Source organism: Archocentrus centrarchus, chromosome 11, assembly GCF_007364275.1.
Source record: "Archocentrus centrarchus isolate MPI-CPG fArcCen1 chromosome 11, fArcCen1, whole genome shotgun sequence".
Taxonomy (NCBI): domain Eukaryota; kingdom Metazoa; phylum Chordata; class Actinopteri; order Cichliformes; family Cichlidae; genus Archocentrus; species Archocentrus centrarchus.
The window spans coordinates 8076026-8098971 of record NC_044356.1 but is presented as its reverse complement, the minus strand read 5'-3'; the positions used below and the strand labels follow the sequence as shown (position 1 = coordinate 8098971).

General features: G+C 43.1%; 1 protein-coding gene across 2 annotated transcripts; it reads left to right on the top strand.

The window, feature by feature from the left end:
- Positions 1-1415: 1415 nt before the first annotated feature.
- On the top strand, positions 1416-22946 carry eloa (elongin A). Of its 2 annotated transcripts, none has more exons than XM_030741103.1 (12): positions 1416-1451; positions 6116-6172; positions 6416-6528; positions 6710-7272; positions 9470-9804; positions 18114-18225; positions 18712-18864; positions 19911-20008; positions 20414-20594; positions 20711-20840; positions 20982-21130; positions 21218-22946. In XM_030741103.1, exons 2-12 carry the CDS (start codon positions 6152-6154, stop codon positions 21277-21279), a joined length of 1917 nt encoding a protein of 638 aa, XP_030596963.1. In that variant the 5' UTR covers positions 1416-1451; positions 6116-6151; the 3' UTR covers positions 21280-22946. The 2 variants fall into 2 exon arrangements, with proteins under 2 accessions (XP_030596963.1, XP_030596962.1); XM_030741102.1 differs by lacking the exon at positions 1416-1451 and adding an exon at positions 1557-1756.

Below are 22946 nucleotides of genomic sequence, written 5' to 3'. Positions count from 1 at the left end.
CTGAAGCATTGCTACTATTTAAATGTTGAAAATATGCACTTATACTGTAATATTTGTGAGTGAACATGTAGAAGCTGGTTCATTGGAAATCACTGTTGAATGAGGAATATTCTATAAATGAACGTGCTTGTTATATGGTCACGTGTGCAGTCGGTCTGTGAGGACCTGTGGTTAATGGGCTCTCCTGTTTATTCCACACTTATACATGTTCCAGTTCCTGTGGCAGCCGAGTGGAGGAAGATGCTGAGAGTTTACATCAATGAGTCTGTTCCTCAAACCTCTGCGGGTGTTGTCCGTGGTGCTGATCAACGCTGGAATGATGCTACTGATATTATTGATTATTGGTATTTGCTATTATCTTTGCACCTACTGTGTGTGTGTGTGTGTGTGTGTGTGTGTGTGTGTGTGTGTGTGTGTGTGTGTGTGTGTGTGTGTGTGTGTGTGTGTGTGTGTGTGTGTGAGAGAGAGAGAGACAGAGACAGAGAGAGAGTGAAATGTTGTGTTTGCTCTGGTACAACCTGACAGTAAAGGTCCAGAAACATGCACTGCCAAAAGCATTCGCTCATCTGCCTTCACACACACACACACATGAACCTGAGTAACATCCTTTCTTAATTCATAGGGTTTCATATGTTGTCGCCCACCCTTTGCAGCTATAACACCTTCAACTCTTCTCGGAAGTCTTTCCACAGGTTTAGGAGTGTTTATGGGAATTTCTGACCATTCTTCCAGAAGCACATCTGTGAGGTCAGACACTGATGTTGGAGAGAAGACCTGGCTCACAGTCCTCACTCTAATTCATCCCACAGGTATCATCCTATCACAGCATTCACTGAGCTCCTGAGAGCGACCCATTCTTTCACTAATGTTTGTAGAGGCACTCTGCATGCTGAGGTGCTTGGTTTATACACCTGTGGACATGGAAGTGATGGAACACCTGAATTCTAGGATTTGAGTGAGTGTACCTGCCCCGGGTCCTACACCTGTGCCTGATGTCTGGTCTTCTGTTACTGAAGCACCTCCTGCTAAAACACCCATCATTCCTCCATGGTGCTGAACCTCATAGGCCCTTAAAAATCCCCCACACAACATTGTTATTACCTAATAATTAATAATTGAATTTATAATTATTTTACTGTATTGTGTTTATTTTGCTTCCAGAATGGTTTGGTTTGTTTGTTTGTTTGTAGCTCATTAAGATGCTTTTTGTCATTTATTTTTTGAACTTCATGTCATCCCACTTAGTTAAGGTTTTTGCTGCAAGCTTTTTCATGTTTAACTTCAGTTTTTAGCTGCTGTAAGTGAGGAATGTCCCAACTTTGGGATAAATTAAATATACCTTATCTTTTATTTTCTTATTTGTATCATGCGAGGCCATGGATGACACCTGTGTGACGCCACAGACAGAGGACCAGGTGCGCTGACGTACTTCCGCCCATTATTAAGCTTCTGTAAGTATTTTAAACTATAGGGTTCTATAGGTGTATAACGATCCCGTTCACCACTGCGATAAATGGCTCGATTTTAAATGAAAATGACTGAATCCTGAGGGGGAATTTTTCAGGTATTATGCTTTATTTTATAAACTCCAGCGTCCCGGTTACCGGAAACCGTCTCGTTTCTCCTCTTTCTCCGCTCCGTCTGGGTCAAACAGTTTCCGGGCGACAGGGTACCAGCAGTAAACATGGCGGAGGACCTGCTGGAAACAGTGGAGAGACTTCAGTCCCGGCTCCAGGAGAACCAGGAGACCCGAAAGGTAACGACCCAGCAGGTCGACACCGACACGTATGGTGGTCAGCACCGATCGTTCCCCGAAGCGTGACCGAGGCCGAGAGACGCGAGGAAGCCGCGGTCACGGCGGCGGATCCCAGAAAGTCGTAACGTTTTTTTTTTTTTTTTGCATGCTGCGTTCAGGCTCGCTGTCCAGCTCGGTCCTTTCAGACTCCCGCTCAGACTGTGATCCGCAGGCTGCTTCCTGAACCGGCTGCTTTATTTGCAAATGGGGCGATTCATTTGCAGATGATTAGATCAGCATTATGGGAACTGTAAGATAAACAGAAGACAAAGAGCGTTAGGAGCATAGACCTAGTGAAAATAGGATTAACATCAGGCGTTTCTACATGTTGAAATCAGGATATTTCACTGTAAAACATCTCCAGCATCTGTTGCTGTACACAGTTGATGTTTTGTATTTTGATCTGGGTGTAATTTATAGTAGGGATAATGGAAGTATGCACCAAAATTGATACTGGTTGCATGTACACTGACGTGTTTGGTACATAAACAGTTACTCCTGCCTCCTTAAACCAATATTGTTAATAGGATTGTGATTTCTAACTAATGTGTGAGGCTGTGGCTTCAGCTGTAAACAAGGTGTGGATCTAGGCCAATGGAGGAAGACTCCGTCCCTATAATTATAGTCCCCCAATGAAAATATGCATCCTTTATTGATTTAAATAGGTGTCTGTTTTTTAACACTAAAATGCTTATTGCAGCCTCAAAATGGGCCGTTGGGGGGGGGGGGGGCTCCATCTTCATATGTTTAAATTATTCACATACATTGATTTAATACTGAAAACTGCATGATGCTCTGTAGCCCACAGACAATTGTGTGATTTACTCCAGACCCCAGGTCAAAATCCAATATTTGAAATAACAGGCAATATTTTTTCTTTCAGATGCACAAAATATAAACAGATTTTCCTGATATTAGTCACATGGATTTATTTATTTACTTGTTTTAAACCCTGACTAGCTTCAGTCAGCTGTTTGTCGCCTGTTGCCAGCAGGAAACTTTGCAGAGCGCCCACTTTAACTTTCATTTATTGGCTGTTGTAAACACAGATACCAATAATATAGCTGGTGTCAGTTCAGTCAGGCTCCAGTTAAAACAGATGAAGAATAAAATGTTAATTTTATTAGTTTGGATAACTTATCAAACCATAATTCTGTGGCAGTGTTTAAATGAAAATTTCAGGGACTTTTAGAGACTTAATCCACTGTACAAATGTTGCATAAAAACTAAAAGTGTGTTATTTGGCAATAATTTAGCTGAAATATTTCAGTATTTTTTTGCTGAAGGAGCATTATTGGTTATTGTGTTAAATCAAATTGTATTGAAGCATTTATCACGTCTCTCTGACTTTTCTTCTTTTTTTATAACAATAGTAATTCAGGAGGATTGAAGGATGTCAACACAAACATCTTTGAATCATTTGAGTGTCAGTATGTCTGACAGCCCGTGAAGGCACCGTGTGGGACGTCACTGTAATTAAGGGGTTTTAACTTGTTATAACGTACTCGTTTAACCCTCGTTTTCAGCTCACTGTAACGACTGTCAGCTCATTGTAAAAACCCACCGACTGATCGTCTTTCCTTTGTTAAACCAGCGCTCCAAACGCCGCACGTTTGACCCAAAAACCAAACTCGAAGCTAGCGCTGCCGTTAGCCGTCCAGCTAGCTAACATTAGAAAGTAGTGACAGCTCAGCGGCGGCAGGCCTCCGAGATTTACCCGATTGGGGCTAACTGAGGCTGGGCTGCTGCTTTTGACCCAAACCCCGAGTCTACTGCGAAATCAAACTGGTGGTGAAAGCGTGTACATGATGACAAACGGCCTCCTGGCTTCGCCTTTGTTTACTGCTGGTGTGTAACAAAGCAGCGTGGACGCGTGTGGTGCGTTTGCTGAGCGCAAACCAGCTGCAGAAGTGAACATTTTACTGCAGAAAGACGCTAAAATGAGGAGGGCAGTGGGTTTTTATAACGGCTCTGCCACGTTAGGCCACCTCATCCTTCGGCTTTGATGGCGCAGCGCTGAGTGCAGACGGTGCGAGTCAGGCAGCAGCTGCAGGTTTCGCTTAAAGCAGCTCCACAGAGCAGATGGAGCCTCCTTACTGAGGAAATGCATGAAAATCACGCTCTTTGTTTTCCCAGTGTTAATATATAATGAATTAATCTATAATGGTGTGTTAGTCGTTTTGATCACTCAGACTTTGCAGGAGAAACACACAAAACAAAACAGTAACAGCTCAGAAAAAAACACAAATCCTTCCCTCTGTGACCCAAACTGCTGGCTGCATAATGGAAAGGCTCTTTCAAAATAAATAAAAATAAAATCGTAGCTTCTGATTTTATAGCAGCCTAAAGTTTTGCAGTCATGCCTTAGCATACTGAGAATATTTCCGAATTCAGATCTGTTTTAACATTTAAAGACATGCTGACTACAGTCCATGTTTTGTCTCATTATGCCTGCACGACTGTAACAGCCTTCGGGTTTTAGTATAGAGTCAAGGTTTTACTGATTAGCTTTTAAAGCCCTTTGTGGCTGAGATGCATCTCAGACCTTTTTGAAGCATTTGCAGCAGCACCTTGAGATCCTCAGGCAGAGGATTTTGTTCTGTTGCAGGGGCTCATCTGAAACCTCAGGGCCCCCCGATCAGTCCGCCTGAGGAGAACAGGCCGGTGGCATCAGTCACTTCCTTTGAGTCGCAGCTTATAACACACTAATGTGGGAAAGTATGAAAGATTTAGAGGACCTGTTTAGTAAAAAAAAAAAAAACTCAGCAAAGAGTCATTTTTACTCCCTAAATGTGAACTCAAAGCTGAATCTTGTGTGGTAAACATACTCCTCTCTGTCAGTCAGACAGGTCCAAAAGACTCAGTGACAAAGGTGGCAGCAAGGTGATTCCCAAAGATCATCCTGAGACATTTATGCCCACTGTGTTCTGAATGAGCAGAAAATTAGCTTAACACACCTGCACCATTTTCATCCAGCTGATGAATTAACATAAATTAATGTAATGTGTTTAATTTGACCTCCTGAGACCCTGCGTCCACATATGGGGACATTTTGGCTTTGCTGCACCTGATACTTCATTCTGCTCAATAGTGTTTTATTCTTTGTTAAGTCACGTTGTTTTTGTTGTGTTATGCTATAAAATAATCCCATTGTCCACATCTGAGGACATTTTTTCTTTTCACAAGATTATGTAACAGCCATGTAACAAAATAAAACTTCCTGTTCAAAAAGGGAGCTTAGTTTATATACATATCAGGTCCATCTAATCACAGATATCTAGGAGAAATTAAAAATGCATGGCAAACAGGAGCTCGGATCTCAGGAGGTTAAATACAGGTCCACACACTTCCTTTCTTTAAACTATAGTCAGTGTGGGAGATTTTTAAGGCAAACACAAAACAGTAAATCATGCTTGTGTTATTTGTGACGACTGCAGAGATTAAATAGATCAGTGATACAGAAAATGAGATCTGTTCTTGATTCTATGTTCTTTATTATGATGAATTTACAGGAACAAATGAATGAATAAAGATTCACTCCCCCCGGTAGCTTTACTCATTATACAGATGTGCACCGTTCAGTTTGTTATATTAAGGGTGAGCAGGTGTCCCACATAGTTATGCCCCCCCACCCCTCGTCCCACATATTCAGACAGTGTCCCACATTTTAACTTTAGGCCTCTGAAGGTCCTTATCTATATTATAATGACATTATGTTGCCTAGCAGCCACCTACTAACATCATCTGACCCACAGAGAGAGGCTGAGCTGGGGTATGATAAAGGCTCATAATTATGGCTGCAGAGGGCATCAGTGCACCCTCAGCTCTGGCTGTCAGGCTCAACTTTGACCCCTGTGATTGTGGCTCTCTGTATTCACTCTCTTCTCACCCCAACCAGACAAGGTCACCCTCCCTGACCCTGTTATAGTGAATTTATTTGGTTTCTCTCTGTAATATGTTTTTATTCTCGGACTTTACAAAAGTGGCTTTTCATGATTCTCGGTTCCAGATAATCCAGATAATTTATTTTACACTGGCTCTCAGTTCGTTCTCTGCCTGAAATGATCTGTTTTAGCCCCTTTAAGACAACTTTCTTCTGATTGGCTGCATCTCACAAACAGAAGGTTTGAACAACAGCCAGGCGGGGCTTCTGTTCTCACATCTGCAGTATTTGAATCTTGTCTAATATAATCCACCATTGTAACATGGGTACATGGAAGGAGACGGGGAAAGGCAGTGTTAGTGCGCAGCAGTGGAATCAGCACTGATCTTATTATCACAGTCTTCCTCTAAACTCTTCCTCTAATGTTTTTCTTCCAGCTGTTGAAGACTCTCAAAAGACTGGGGGAGCTTCCTATGAATGTGGACATACTGGTGGTAAGGATGTGTCGCTTCATCGTCTCCACACTGTTGGGATAAAGGGGTGGGGGGGGTTAAAATATTCCAGATAAAACACTGAGATGAGGTGAGTGGGCAGCAGGTTGATGGCTTCCTCACCTGTTCGACCCGCCTCGCTCTGTCAGCATTTATCAGCGGAGTCTGAACCTGTTTTTGACAAATTCTTTGGCTCATCCGGAGCTGCAGAAGCCCGACAGTAAAATCTGGGTGTTTCCTTTGTAGGAAACTGGAGTGGGAAAGACCGTGAACTCCTTCAGGAAACATGAAGTAGCTGGAGAGTTGGCAAAAGGTCTCGTAGCCAAATGGAAGAAACTGGTTCCTCAGTCTGCAGACAGGTACCGGCTGCACTCCTGTGCCTCAACATGCAGGCGGTAACGATGAGCGGAGCGGTCTGAGTTTAGCTGTCGTGTGTCTTTATTACTCTGAGTGTGTGTGTAATGGAGACTTTCCAGGGCGGGAACCCTTTAAAATAAAAAGGGGACAAATCTGAGTTCTGTCTCCATGTTTCTTCCTCAGGCCCAACAGCCACGCCTCCAGGCCTCACACACACTCTCGAGGCCACGATGTGAGCGGTGGAGGGGGCCACAGACGTGCCCGAGAGCCCTCCCCTGAGGAAGACCGCTCCTACATAGAGGAGGAAGAGGAAGAGAGAGGCTACCACACCAACTACTCGCCCTCACCCCCTCAACACGACCAGTACAGCCCCCTGCAGCAAGGAGGGTATCACTCAGACGAATATGACAGCCCCGAGCCCGAACCCGAACCCGAACCCGAGCCCAGCCCGCCGCCTCCTCCTCCCCTTCCTTCTCGCAAAGACGTCCGCCACACCAAACCACACAAAGAACCCAGCAAGAACCACCACCATCACCACGCCGACCGAAACAGGGACAGGGACGAGGAGCGGCGGCAACGCCACGCACAGACGAGTAGTGACAGAGGAGGCGGAGGAGGTCCGGGGAAGAAGCGCAGCGGCGATCGAGAGACGCATCAGAGTCTGGTACAGAAGTCTGCCAAACACAACAAGAAGTCGACCACGCATGACGGCAGGAAGGAGGAGAAGAAGAAAGGAGGAGACGATGGTGAGTGTGACGTTCTTCAGAAGAACCACAACACCTGTCTGTAAAGGTAGCTGCTCCGCCCACTGCAGGAAACAGTAATTAGGTACTCAGTTAACTTATAGCAGTGCTTAATCTGAAGACCACGTCGCTCCGATCTCATTTCGTCAAATCACGAGGTCACAGAGCAAAATTTCAAATTCCTCTAAAGATCCCAAATCAGAAAAATACCAAATACTTTTGGGGAAATGTGTATAAATTAAAAGGCTGGGCGTGAATATTACACGGACAATTTGAGCCACACATCACTAAAAACCTATAAATACAGTACATAAATAAATAAATATGATCCTGTTATACTGTAAAAAGAGATGGCAGGACTGTTAAGTATACTATACTCATTAGAAACCAGTTTTTTCTTAAATATAATGATGATGTTTGCAGTCTTTAACTTTCAGTTATGAGAAGGCTCAAAGTGATGGTGCAGCAGGAAGGTTTGTGTGTTTTTATCAGCTCTGATCTGTTCTGAGGAGCTGAGAGAGCTGGCAAACTGCTGACAGGAAGTGATGTGACTGTTTCCTGGTTTTCTTCATTAACCACAGCACGCCGCTGTGAAGCATCAGAAGAGGCGTGTGCGTTCTTAGAAATGAAGCTGAAACGTATGAGGCGGGTGATTCATTGATTAGGCAATCAATATTAATTAACAGCCAAGAAGTTTGATAATGCCTTCATAATTTAAACTGCACCGATGTGGACGGCGTACTGTCCGGCATGCTGGAAAGGAGCCAGTCGAGGTGGTTCAGGGATCTGACTAGGATACCTGCTGGATGCCTCTCAGGTGAAGTGTTCAGGTATGTTCTACAGGAAGGAGGCCCTGGAGTAGACCCAGGATGCCCTCTGCCAGCTTGGGAATGCCTCTGTGTCCCCCCAGATGAGCTGGAGGAAGTGGATGGGGAGAGGGAGGTCTTCAGTGGTTAGACTGCTGCTTCCATGACCCAGACTCAGATAAATGGTAGAAGATGGAGGGAATTTAAACTCGTGCAAAACATTAAAATATTAGACGTCACCTTAAGCTTGTCCAGTTTTGAACTGTTTTAAATGGCCTTTCCACAATGATTTGATTCATTGTTTAGTCAGTAATGGAGATTAGCCACCGTCTGAGCATGTGGTGGTTTTACGTGGTTCCAACTTTCTGAAAATTAGACTTTTGTTCTGTTAGCTCTGGACATTTATGATTATTACCTTTGTGTAAGCAGGAAGTAAAATGCTTTAGCTCCAGAATCTCTTTGAAGGGTCTCTTGGTAAAAACACCTGGTGTGGGAGGAAGCTGAGCAGATCCAAACTGCACACAGAAGGGTTTGAACCTGCAACCCTCATGCTGTGAGGTAACAGTACTAACCGCTGTTCCACCTATACAGTGCAGTAGCCTTTACTGTTTAAGTTTATGGCATTTTATCAGCAGAACTATTTAACAAATAACTAAAATAAGTCGTCCTTCCATCTCAGGGCCTCTAGAGGCTGAGTGGGAAGCAGAGTTCGACCTGCACAAAGATGTAAAGTCGTTGGCTGCAGCTCAGGATTTATGACAGAAGCTCTACGCTGGGAAAGGTTTCGAACACACACGACACAATCTGAAAACCTGAAGCCTGTTTACGCTCGCTGTCGTTGCTCTTATGAAGGCGGCGCGAACCAAAGGTGAGGCAGGAACTGCCGTCGAAGAGCTTGTTCCACGACGAGGCGTCCGTCTGTCCATCCGTCCACAAGAACCGCTGCTCCTCCTAAAGCACCGATTGAAATGGTGCGATCGCCTAATGGGTCTCAACCCAAACCCATCCAGGTCACATCTGTCGTACGATGTCACTGAGCTTCAGGGTGTAATCTGGTGTGAACGTTTCTGTGCGATCGTGTCGGTCTTTACTGGAGCTCAGAGATTTCTGGATTATGGAGAGGGAGATGAAAACTTCTTCTGTTCCTTTGGGTTTGATTGTGAGTGGTGACAGGTTACTGCAACAATTACTGCAACAATTACTTCCAACATTAATCATCACTGTAAACATGTAACACAACCAATGTGGTGACCATAAACTCAGCTCGACTTCCCCGACAGAGGAGGTTCAACCAAGGTTAGATCAAAAATATGAATTATAGGCTTTATTTTATATTTGTCATTTATTAAATATGTTACAGGGAGTTAATGCAGTGTATTAACTTCATCTTCCAGCACGACCACGAGCGCCAAAGGACTCTCCGTCTAAGGAGGAAGAAGAGGACTTTGAGGTGCCCACCATGTCCTTCGAGTCCTTCCTCACATACGACGCCCCATCGTCCGTCAAGAAGAAGAAGAAGCCATTACCATCCTCGTCTTCATCACACAGTCGGCCGTCTCACACGTCGACGTCGTCCTCCCATCGCACGCAAACACCTCCGCCTGCACCCTCATCCTCCTCCTCATCCTCCTCCAAAGCACGGAAGGCGAACGGTGCTCAAAGTTCCAAGAGGACGCATTCAGGCTCCAGCTCATCATCAGCGGCGCCGACGCCAGAAAAACGCAAGAGGGTAAAAACTTCTTTATCACTTTGAAACAAAGAGAACAAACAAACGTTCATCACTGTAAAAGAAACGGCTGCCTGACAGGATTAAAAGGAGCAAACAGGCCTTATGTTATCCATGTTTCTGGAAGCACGAATCAATATTTAAGCTGATGATTTTAGATTTGTTAAAGTCTCTTTCTAACTTTGGAGTGAGCGATAACTGAAGCTTAGGAAAGACTGCAGCTGACATTGGTTAATCAAGTGTGAAAAAGTGCCTTTAAGGTTCCCCACAACTCAAAATAATATAACAGGTTAACCCTCTGAGGTGTAACTCGATGATGATTAGTGACCCCTGACTGTGATTTGATTAGAGTTAGGGTTAATCCACTCATTCGTGGAATTAAAGTAGCTGCAGCGATCGTAGAAATCACTCCGATGCTGTCGTGTTGGTGAAAACTGTCTGTGAGAGCCTTGAGGCTGCCGGTGATTTTCTCAGAAAGCTTCGTTTTGCTTTTTTTTTGTGGGATGTTGTTTCCTAGCAACAGTAGATAACTCCACTGTCAAGGTGATGCAGACCAAGAAATACGAACCGCAGCCAGCTGGTCAGCAGCACAGCAGTGCTTTAAACCTGAATTATTTATTAGAGCAGCCAGCAGGGGGCGACTCCTCTGTTTGCAAGAAGATCTGCAACTGTATAAAAGTCAATGGGAGAATTGCCCTTCAGCAGGCACGGTTTATGACCTCGGTAAAGTCTTTAATGATTGGTTCATGGGTTCAATTGCTATTTTTTTTTTTTTTTAAACTTTATTTTTAAACAGTTTTATAGTCTTACAAAGGTGAACACAACATAAGAATTGAATAACATATAGAACATTGAACAAATGGGTCACCGAGGGAGAGGGACAGTGGTGTATCACAAAAAAAGAAGAAAAAGGGGCAAATAATGTTCCAAATAGCACCGGGTTACAGTAAAACTTATTGAGGTCTCAAGGGGAATGAATGGGGTTGTAGGTTGGACGCACCTGCTAAGAACGTGGAGACCCCTGTGTGAAAATTTCAGTAATGTCTTATTATCTGATATCAAGTCACCTTTATCACAAAGTATAGCAGAGGGAAAATAGAGCGAGAGAGAGAGAGGTGAGAGAAAAAAAAACAAAAAAAAAAAAAAAAACAAAAAAAACTGAAAAATAAATAATTACTTCACAGTATTTTTACATTTGCATATATTAACCATTTTGACCAGTATTTTTCGGCCTTGTTGCTTTGAAGTCTCAGGGAGTAGGTGAGCATCTCCATATCACATATTTCTTTTACAGTGGCAGACCATTCTTTCAGTGTTGGTGGGCTCCCACTAAGCCATTTCCTTGTTATTGCTTTTTTCCCTGCTATCAGTAGTATTTTCAGAAGGTATTTATCTGGAGAGTTGAGTTCAGTTGATAAATTACATAAATATATAGTTTGAAAGTTAAAGTCAATTCCAAATCCAAGAATTATTCTTATCTCTTTGGCTATCTTTGACCAGTAGGAGTGAATCAGTGGGCATCCCCAGAAAACATGAAAATGGTCTGCCATCACATTGTTACATTGTCTCCAACAATGCCCAGAATCAGTTCTGCCAGTCTGAGAGTATGTTATTTTGGGGGTTATAAAAAACCTAATGATATTTTTCCATGAATATTCCCTCCATAGCCCTGAGCTGGTGGTGGTGGAATTAATTTGGCATATGTTTAGCCACTCATTGTCTGTCAATGTTATTTTGGCCTCCTTCTCCCACTTATTTTTAATATGTAGTGTTGATGTTTTATTGTATGCTTCTAGGCATGCATATATTCTGGATAGTCTCTTCTTATTGGATTTACCCTTATAAGCGTCAATAAAAATATTAGCTAAATCCTGATCGTTTCTTTCTAGTATTTTAACATTTTTATTAAAGTGATGCCTGAGCTGTAAGTATCTGAAAAAGTCACACTTGTCAAGGTCAAATTTTTCTTGTAAATGTTGGAAGCTTTCCAAGTCGGTTCCAGAAGAGATCACACAGTATGACGTAATACCTTTTCTGGTCAATTCCTTGAATCTGGAATCAAGCTGTGCGGGTCTAAAGTCCTTATCATATTCAATCCATCTAAATAGCCATGTTCTCCTCTCTGTGAGGGGGTTGCGGAATTCTCTAAACCAGGTGTTGAGAGGGGCTTTTGTAAAAACACACAACTTTTCTGAATATGTATTCTTGAGGTGCTTATCTCCCAGCAGGGCTTGAAGGGGGATGTCTGTTTGATTTACTTCTAGTTCTTTCCATTTTGCATCATACCCCTCTTCACACCAATAAGCAGCATACTGCAGTTGCGCTGCTTTGTAGTAATTTTCCAGACATGGGAGTGACATTCCTCCTTTATCTTTTGGTAACTGTAAAGTTTTGTAGCGTACCCTCGGTTTCTTGTTCTGCCATATAAACCTAGAGATGGATCGGTTCCACTTATTAAACTGCTTGGTAGGGATTTCCACTGATAAGGATTGAAAAAGAAATAATAGTTGGGGTAATACAATCATCTTTATTATTTCTATGCGGTTATATAAGTCAAGTGTCAAAGGGGCCCACCTGTCCAGATCATTTTTAATTTTATTAGTCATGGTATCATAATTTGTTTTATATATTTTGTTTAGATTTTTGGTAATGTTAATGCCCAGGTATTTCAGGATCTTTGTTTTCCATTTAAATTTGAGCATTTTACTTATATCTTCTTGGGGTGAGTAGTTAAAAGAGAGGGTCTGGGTTTTTTCTATATTCAGCTTATAGCCCGAGTGGAGTCCAAATTGGTGGAGGCAGGACATGAGGTTGGGTAAACTAAAATCTGGGTCAGATAAGGTCACCAGAATATCATCGGCATATAGACATGTTTTGTATTCTCTTCCCTTAAATAGGATTCCCTTGATTTCTGGGTCTTCCCTAATTTTTTGAGCAAGTGGTTCTATAAAAAGTGCGAAGAGAATGGGGCTCAGTGGGCATCCCTGCCGGCAGCCTCGTTCCAGAGGGATTGTATTTGTAAGGCTGCCATTTATTTTAATCCGAGCCACCGGCAGATTGTATATTGACTTCAGACAACTTATGATTGTATTACTGAAGCCAAAGCATAGTAAGACCAGATATAAGTATTCCCAGCGTACAGAATCAAAGGCTTTTTCTGCATCGAAACTAATTGCCAGGGATTTCATATTATTCTTATTCACAATGTCAATAAGGTGTAGTGCCCGCCTCACATTGTCCTGTGTACGTCTATTTTTGATGAAGCCTGTCTGGTCTGTATCGATCAGATCAGGGATAATATTTTCCAGTCTGTTAACAATTATTAAAGTGAATATTTTATAATCGGTGTTCAAGACAGAGATGGGCCGATATGAATTACACTCCGTTTTATCTTTTCCCGGTTTTGGTATTATAGAAATTATTGCTTGTTTCCAGGATGGTGGGGTCTCGCCCCCTTTAAGCACGTGGTTAAAAGATTTTAACAGCAAAGGTGTTATAGACTTCCTAAAGGTCTTATACCATTCAGCTGGTAGTCCATCTCCGCCTGGTGTCTTGTTTGCCTTCAGTTTTGAGATGGCTTTATCAATATCCGTTTGTGTTATTTCTGCAGTTATCCCTTTATTTTGATCTAGGCCGATTGAGGGCAGGTCCAAAGAATCTAGATATTGCTTTACCGATGAAAGCTCGGTTAGTTCGGGTTGACTATATAAATTCTTATAATATATTTCAAAAGACTTATTAATTTCATCCGGTGTGAAGCACATCTGATTGGTAACCGGGTTTTTAATTTTATAAATGGATCTGTCTAATTGTTGCTTTTTGAGTCGCCAGGCCAATGTTTTTTTTGCTCTCGGTCCATTTTCGTAGTAGGTTTGTTTAATATATTTGAGTTTAAGTTCCACTTTGTCATCAAGTTTCTTATTTAATTCCTCTTTTATGGTTGCAATTTGCTCTAGTAAGGTAGGGTCTTTGGTCTCAATATGCTTCTGCTCTAATGTGTCTAGTTGTTTAGTCAGGTAATTGAATTGCTCGGATTTTTCCTTTTTCTTCCTTGATGCCCACATTATGCTTTTTCCTCGCAGTACTGCTTTTGCAGCGTCCCATAGGATACTCGGAGACACTTCTGTGTTATCATTAAATTCTACATATTCTGCGAGTTCTTTGTTAATGAATTCCTTAAATTTATTGTCATTTAACAGAGCTGTGTTAAGTCTCCATATTGTTGTCTTAGGTTGAACTTCTAAATGTAGTTTCAGGTATACTCCAGAATGGTCGGATACATCCCTAGTGCCAATATTACAATCTAGGATTCTGTGTCTGTCTGCTCGGAATAAGAAGAAATAGTCGATTCGTGAGTAGACGGCGTGGGGGTGAGAAAAAAAGGTGAACTCCTTGGTTGATGGGTGGCATTCCCTCCATACATCAATTAGGCCTATCTTTTGGATCATTTTTTTAATATACAATGATTCAGAGTTAATTTTTTTAATTGGGTTTGAGGAGTCCAGGGAGGGATGCAGTTGTACGTTCCAATCCCCTCCGCATATCAAAACACCTGAGGTTTCTGCCACTATGAGATCAAATAATCTGTCAATTAGTGTTTTGTCGTGACCTGGTGGCCTGTATACGTTGAGTAGAGTTACTTCCTTTGAGTCTAATGTCCCCCTCACCAAAACAAAACGCCCTTCCTTGTCCGTGATCTGTTTAGATAACCTAAAGTCTATCCTATTTGCAATTAGTATTGCAACACCCCTCGTGTGTCCATTTGTATGAAAAGAGTAAAATGTCTTTTTAAACCCCATTTTTTTAAATTTCTCATGGTCTTCTTTTCTTAGGTGGGTTTCTTGCCAGAAGATAATGTGTTGCTGTTCTCTCTTCATCTTAGCTATGAGCTTTCCTCTTTTGATTGGGTTTTGTAACCCATGCACATTAAGAGTTATTATTTTATATTGTTGGTGAAACATAAATCTTTAAATGAAATAGTTCCCTCTATCTTACACATCCAGGGTGACCTTAACATTTGAACATGGATAAAAAATAAAACCAATGAACTTGTAACTTGTGAATGTCCAAATAAAGATAGTGAAAAAGCGACTTCCAAGACAAAATGACTCATATGAGAGTCTTGGTTGGAGAGAAAAGTCCCCGGAAAATGGGGGGTCTCTCCAGTGCAAACTGGCATTGCTCGGTAATGAGTATAAGCTCAGTGCACAATCAGAGCCTTTAAACAAGCACCCAAAACAACGGTCTAATCTTGTAATCTGTGTGTAACGGTAACTGGCGTCTATCTTGTTAACATTAGCAAAGACAGGGTGAGAGATGGTTAAGGTGAAATCTGACAGTGTCTCTTTATGCAAATATTCCGTTTTTAGTCCATACGCTGGATTAAGGCACTATGATTGCAAATCTTACCACAAGGAAGTTACATGAATGAGTTTATCTTGGCGGAGGGGCTGTGTCCCCGGCATCATGACGAAATCCGCTGAGTTTTTTCCGTGCTCTTTCTCCGTGCGTATCTGGGTTCGGTCGTTTGGCCTCCACCCTCTCCCAGGACAGTCTGCCCAGTCTCTCCATCGGTGGTGTCGTGGGGGGATTGTCATTACTGTTGTAGTCAAGTGTGAGACCCCTCTTCTTTAGATCCTTTATGGCCTCATCTGCGCTGTTATATGTAACCGAACCACTGTCAAAAAACACACGGAGCTTTGCCGGCGGTGGGGTTTGAAAGCGGAGACCTTTTTCTTTCAGAAATTTTCTGATGGGGGCATAAGCTTTCCGCTTCTTTTGGGTCTCTGCCGGGTAGTCATGGTCAAAGTATACACGTTGCTGATTGAGGCGAATCTCTCCTTTCTTCCATGCAGAGCGGAGCACCAAATCCTTAGTTCTGTATGCCAAAAAATAAATCACGACGGAGCGGGGGTTGGCATTCTGCGGTGGTTTGGGGCCCAGAGCACGGTGGCAACGTTGTATAGCCAGATCGTTATCCTGAAGTGACAGCTCAGCCTTGATAAAACTTTCAATAAACTCCAATAAATTCTCACCCTCTGTGTCTTCAGGAATCCCGTATATACGGATGTTATTTCTTCGTGAGCGTGCTTCTAACTCAGTCAGCTTGGCTTGAATTTTATCTTGATTGCTTGTGGTTTGGGACAGCACCTCTTTCGCCACCGCAGTCCATTCCTCCATTTCTGCAACTCGTTTTAACGACTCCTCCGCTTTGTCTCTGGTCTCCTTCATGTCGGTCGCAATTGCGTTTAGCTTTTCGTTAACCTCCTCTTTGAAAATGGTTAGATCTCTCTTCATGTCGCCGGAGAGGTTGTCACGAAAGCAGCTTAGTTCTTCTTTCACGTCTGTGCGAATGGCTACAATCTCTTTGTGGATGGCTTCGATGCTAGCTTGGAGGCCTGCCATAGCCATGTGTTGGTCGTTTACGTCTTCGTCGGCTTTCCCTTTAGAGTCTCTCTCGCCTGTTTCTTGTATCTGGTTTGATTTACAGTTACCTTTTAGTGTCTTTCCCCTTCTCATCATAAATTTATGAATTCAAAAATGTCAATACAGCTTTGGCGTAGGGGAGCTAATCAGCCGTGTTGGGAGCGCTCGTTCAGTGCGTCTGTTCACCTCGGCGCCATCTTGGGAAGTCGTCAATCGCTATTTTAAGGTCTTATATAATAAAACATTTTGGTCATTTTGTAAATTATGGTCCAGTTGTTGGAGGATAAAGCAGAATATGCTTTCAGGGTGGGTCTACCTTGTGACTGACACAATGCAACCATACGAGTGCGCAGTGGCCTCCGTTTGTGATCCACGCCTCACTCGTTACCTCTGATGCAATCGCCAAAAATATCGATTGAAAGCACAAACCACATCGGTGACGTCACCATGTCTGAGTCTCTGCTACTGGCAGAACGAACAGCCCCTCTCAAGTAATACAAGTTGTTCTGTCCTGTTACACATACTGTGTACTTGTACATAGTAGAGAGACACAAACAAAGGTCAGTCCAGCGTCTTTGCTAAGCTAAACTAACCATGGACTGCCTGAAACAGGACAGTTTTAATACATTTAATTTCAATCTTATTTATAGCACCAATTCACAGAAAGCCACTTGGAGCTGTTTTATATTATAAGGTCCTACATTAGAAAAAAAGCTCCTACAAAGGTCCTACATTATAAGAAAGAGAACCTCCAGCAGGACCCGGCTCAGGGTGGTGCCGACATTGAGGGTGAGGGAGAGAGAAAAAGGGAGAGCATAAAGAGACGAGCAATAACAGAGAGCAGACAAAATTTAATGCATCGCAGGTCCTGCAGCAGCCTGAATCTATCACAGCATAACTAAGGGACGTTTCAGGGTCACCTGATCCAGCTTGATCATAAAGGAAAGTTCAGAGTTCAACTTTAAAGGTAGAGAGAGCGTCCCGAGGCATTTGAGAGGGAAAATTCAGACGGCATGACCAAAACTGGGCAGCACGGTGGCATTATGGTTAGCACTGCTGCCTCACAGCTAGGAGGACATCTAGAAGGTCTAGGTTTGAATCCACCTTGGCCCGGGAGTTTGCATGTTCTCCTTGTGTCTGCGTGGGTTTCCTCCCACAGTCCAAAGACATGTAGTTACTGGGGTTAGGTTAATTGGTGACTCTAAATTGCCCATAGGTGTGAATGTGAATGGTTGTCTGTCTCTCAGAATCAGAATCAGAAGGTTTTTATTGCCATATGGGTGAACAGGTTCACAGCATTAGGAAATTGCTGCGGTACTTCGTGCTTACAGAAAAAAAACAAAAAACAAAAAACAAATAAGTATAAAAACTATAAGACAATATACAAGTGTTAGCCCTGCGACAGGACGGCCTGACCTGTACAGGGTGTACCCTGCCTCTCGCCTCTCGCCCTATGACAGCTGGGGCCTTATGATAGGCTCCAGGCCCCCCACCTCCATGACCCTGAACACGATAAGAGGAGCAGAACTGCTGCACATGCCATCTTGGTATTGAAAAAGCAGGAATTTTTTGGCCACACAAACACAATCTTTGCCTCAGTGAGTTTTTCCATTTCCCTAAAAAGAAAAACAAGTTGAAGTTTTCACCATCAGAGGCACAAAGCAGCAGCTCAGACCCTCACTTTAACCAGCTGTATCACTGCATCCTGTTATTGTGCAGGTTTGATCTTTACCATCTCCTATCACAACAGCAGTAATCATGTCAGATTTATGCTTCTTATTGTATCATATTGAGACTTTGCTTTTGTCTGCATTTCCTGTGTAGTTGAGCTCCCTGTCTGTTTGACTGCACTTGCAGCTTTTGGCTTAAATAATTTCTTATCACAGGTGGTTGAAGCTGTGCCGACTCTTCCTGAAATCCCGCTGCCAGCGATTCAGCCCAACTACAGACCTCTGCCCTCCATCGACGTCACGCCGCTGTCCCCTCAGAGACGCAAAGGTAAGGCCCCCCCCCCTCACACCACAGGCTTGAAGGTCCACGAGAACACCAAAGCGGGTGATCGTTGTAGTCCTTATTTCTGAAGACACAGACGGGAAAGGGTGGACCCTTACAGCAGTCTCTCTGTGCCTGTGTTTGTGCATAAATTAAGTGTCTCAAACATTTTTGTCTTTAACTAATAACTACGAAACAAATACTTGCAGCTAAACTTTGAGTTAACCGCTCACTTCGTGTCATGTAGGAGCTTTAGTGTGATTGTGGCTGATGTGCAGGTTTGTCTTTGTAGACTTTTCTTTAATTATCGTTCTTTTCCTCCTTCTGTGTCTGTGCGCTTCTGAAACCATAAAAGCATCTTTCATGCGTGGAGTCACACATGTAGTTTCAAGTGATTTTTCTTGCTGGTGTCAGCATAGCTGCAGACATTCTTCCTCATCCTCTACCTCCAGGCGTGCTCTGACTTCCACTCCCTTCTGACTTCACTTTCAGTTCCTGCCTACAGTGAAGAAGATGACACGGGCTTTACGGGCAAGCGGTTCAACTCCAAGATGGTGGTCTACTCGGGGTCGAAGACCTCCTACCTGCCCAGGATGATGACGCTGTACGAGCAGTGCATCCGCGTCCTGCAGAACAACATCGACTGTGAGTCGAAACGCAGCGTGTGTCCCTGCGGGGGGGGGTCAAAGGGCACAAAGAAGCTGTTTGAACATGTGTATTAAAGCTAATTTGATCTAAAGTGTAGTTTAGCATATTTTTATATTTTAGTTTTTATTTACTTGGGGGGGGGGGTATGGTGTGGGGGTGTTTTTCAGAAGCCTCGGACCCTTAAATTCCAGTGAAAGGAACTTTTAATGCTTCAGCATACCGAGACATGCATACAGGCAAAGACTTCTAGCAATGCAGCGTATTTTCACAAATACATATGAAACTGAAATATGACAAACTGGGAGGCGTCAGTCTTGATTTTAAGTAGAAAATATCACAAACTGATCCAGGTCCAGATTTCTGCCCGGATTCAGGGAGCAGAGATGTTTTGAATATAGTGTCGTTTCAGGTGGTTTGCAGGGTGGGTTTGCTGGTCTCAGTTCAGTTTTTATTGTTTGAAAATATTTAGCGATAGTTGCAGAGTTTTGTTTGTTTGTTTTGATTGAGGTTGATTTAATTACATTTTGACATTATGTGAAGTCTCACTAAACATTTACCAAATGCTGTCTCGGAGTTTGAGAAGGTTCGGTTTCTGTTTTGCGTTTGGAAAACTCGAGTAACCTCGCAGGGACTCAGTTCAGGTATTTTTGAAGGCTCGGACTTTTTCACTGTGATGGTCGGTGTAGGTGTCGTTGATCAGTTCAGTTCAGCTGAAGATCTCCACAATCTTTGAAAGTCAATATTGACTCATCTGGGGTCCTTACCTGAACTCCGCCCATCTGTAATCTTCAGGTGGTTAAAACAAATGCACACTGCTGAACGGTGTAACACTGGTTTCTATGGTGGCATCAGTGTGATACCTTCACTCTGATCATCAGAGGGTGTGTCAGGTGCATTAGCCTCTGTGTGGATTTCCACATACGCTCCTGTGTGCAGTACAGAACAAGAGCGCCCCCTGTAGGTCGATATGAAAGCCCCTCAGCTCTGCAGCAGTGTGTTCACAAATGTAAACCTGTGCTGACGGCGCCTCTGTGCTCTTTCAGCGATCGCTGAGGTGGGAGGAGTGCCGTTCGAGATCCTGGAGCCGGTTCTGGAGCGATGTACTCCGGAGCAGCTGTACCGCATCGAGCAGAGCAACCAGGTAACGTGTCAGACTTTACTGAACCTTTAACCTCAAAACTTAACCTCCAGGTTGTCTTCAGGTTTAACGGTTTAAACACGCTAAAGCCTCCACACGGGCTTCTCTTTATGAGGACTCCAGAGATGCTTCCACTTCCACAGAGATGTTTAAGTTATTACAGAAATAAAATATTATAATAACAATTACACTCATTGTTATTGTCTGCCACAGCCTCTGCAAAGAAAGTAGCTGTTTATATTATTGATAAGCTGTCCTCAGTTATTGTTTTTGTGGCAAATTAAAGCAATTATTTATCATAAACTCTTCTTTTCTGTCTCCACAAAATGTTTGTGTTACTAATGTCTCGTTGCGTCGTGAGAAATGGCGTTGCGTCTCTTTCTGAATCTTCTTCTCGTCTTCTTTCAGTGGTTCACGGAGGAATCGGACGAGCTGTGGAAGCATCACTGTCAGCGCGACTTTAAGCGGGAGACTCCGCAGGAGTACGAGTCGTGGAGGGAGATGTACCTGAGGCTGCACGACGAGCGCGAGGAGCGACTGAGGATGCTCACGCAGAACATCACATCTGCGCACGCCAACAAACCCAAAGGTGGGACGAGCTTTTAATCGCTCAGGTGTTACAAAGTGCAGGAAAAAAGGCGATCGTTTGTGCAGTTTTTTGTGACGAGTCGAGTGTTTGAATGAGAGCGCCGTTTCCTCTGGCAGGACGCCAGGTTAAGATGGCGTACGTCAACTCTGCCGCCAAGCCGCCACGTGACGTTCGGCGCCGACAGGAGAAGTTTGGAACCACCAGCGGTTCAACGGCCTCCTCCACCGTGGCTGCAGCTCCCATCAAGTGAGTAAAGAATAATCAGGATTAAATTGATCAACATCACAGATTAAGTCTGAGGAAGATCTTCTCTCTGCATCTGCTTTCAGCCAGAGGATAGTTTTTATCTTAAATTCACCTCAGTGATTCTCTTCCTGTGTCCTTCAGAATAAGACCGGCTACCATAGACTACTCCGGAGAATCGAGCCGCTCTTCTTCTTCACAAAGCAACCCTCCTCCTGCCGGCTCGTCCCGCTCCTCTGCACCGAGCGGAGGAGGAGGAGGACACGCCGCCCGAGAAAAGCCTCAAGTCAAAAGTAAGTCTTGCTGAAGCTGTTATTGAGATTTTTTTTGTGTCTTTTACACTAACAAACTATTTGTTCCTGTTTCCTTTATCCCTGCAGAAATCGCCCCCATGATGGCCAAAACTATCAAAGCATTCAAGAACAGATTCTCCCGCCGATAGTGTGAAAAAGACTGAATGTATTTTATGTCATTTTAATTAGCGCAATTGGACTGGAGACCCTCCGACCCTGCACACACACTTCCAGCCCCGCACACACATCACATGAACTCTGCAGTATTTGTGGCAAAATGGTTAACTTCCTTTTTTTTTCTCTGTTTTTTTTCCTTTGTTTTTTCTGTGGTGACGTCTGTTCTGCAGGTCTTAAATCTTTGAATCCTAAATGATGGTACACACAGTAAAAGGACACACAAACACACACAGTCTGTTACTGAATCATGTTTTCCAGCAGATTTTTTTTAAAGAAAGAGTCGCACGTTTTTGGGGGGGAAATCTTTGCTGCGAGGTTAGATTAGAAGATCAGTTTCTCTCCAGCAGCACAAAGACTGGAAACAGGGGAGCGGCCAGCCTGGTGACAAAATCTGCCCAGCAGAACCTTTAAATATCAATAAATAATGTGTAAATCTGTACATATTCACAGCCAAAACATGCATCGAAAATTTGTAAATTTTAGAAAAGATGTAGTGCCTTGAACCTGCATTCTGTTGAATGGCCAGCAGAGGGCGGATCTGAACTCAGATTGCATAGAAGTCTATGAGAAAATGACCCTTCTTCTCACTTGATCTGTGGACTCAGTTAACAGTTTCCTGATGAGTTTATGGACTCGGTTGTTAGTTTTAAATCTTAATGAACACAACATAAACTTTATGCAGTAAATTATTATTGCGTTAGAGTCAAAAAGGAGGATAAAGCCACCTGAGTTTCAAAACACGTCACGATGTCCACATCCATCTTTTATCTACAGTCTGTGACTGATTGCACTAATCGATTTCTTTCAGATTTTCCCATTTTTAAAAATGTTGAGAGAAAAGGTGACACTGCTGTGACCAGAACATCAAGATGCAACACCTTAATTCAGTCACATAATTTTGTTCAGAGTAACATTCCTACTAAAGCGCCCCCGTCTGCTTTCCCCCCCTTTGGTTCCAATCTTTGTGCCGACCGGTTCGTATTTATTATACGACAGATGAGAGTTGTATCGGTCTTGATCTCAAACTAGAAATAAGCATGTTGTCCCGAAGTGTTCATCTTTTCCTTGTAAGGGACAGAAAAAGGCTCTAAGTTTAAAACAGTCAGCTGTTGTTTTCCCTTATGACCAAATGATACACTACAGTGGGAAACTTTTACACTTTTACTCTTGTTTTGTCTCTTAATCGCATGCATGATGCACGTCCCGACACCCGAGACATCAGCTGGACGATGGAAGACTCGAATCCTGTTTTGCCCGGTGCATTTTTTTTAAAAATGCATGGGGCTAAGTTGATATCGCAGATGAACGCACGGCGGCGTAGACTCATTTTAACCCTCCTGTGGCTTCAGATCACGTTTCCCTGCTGTCCAATGTGTGCTTCCCTGTTTTTATCTGCTTCACTGTGACAAACCGATCGAGTGAGGGGAGAGTAGGAAGAAGAACCATCATAAGTTGTCTGCAGCTGCAGTCCATGATGATGATGTTGATGATGATGATGAAATGTATTTATTTTCAACACTGGGACCTGGCACCCCACAACATGGGCCTGAATGGAAGTAGATGACAAATTGTAATTTTATTAGATTTTAATAAATGTTATATGGTCATTTTTATTAAAATTGACTTTTTGCCCTTAAAA

Coding starts and splice junctions, on each gene's coding strand:
- eloa (XM_030741102.1), top strand. CDS start 1,685: ATGGCGGAGGACCTGCTGGAAACAGTGGAGAGACTTCAGTCCCGGCTC. Junction 6,173..6,415: donor TGAATGTGGACATACTGGTG/GTAAGGATGTGT, acceptor TTTCCTTTGTAG/GAAACTGGAGTGGGAAAGAC. Junction 21,131..21,217: donor AGAAAAGCCTCAAGTCAAAA/GTAAGTCTTGCT, acceptor TTATCCCTGCAG/AAATCGCCCCCATGATGGCC.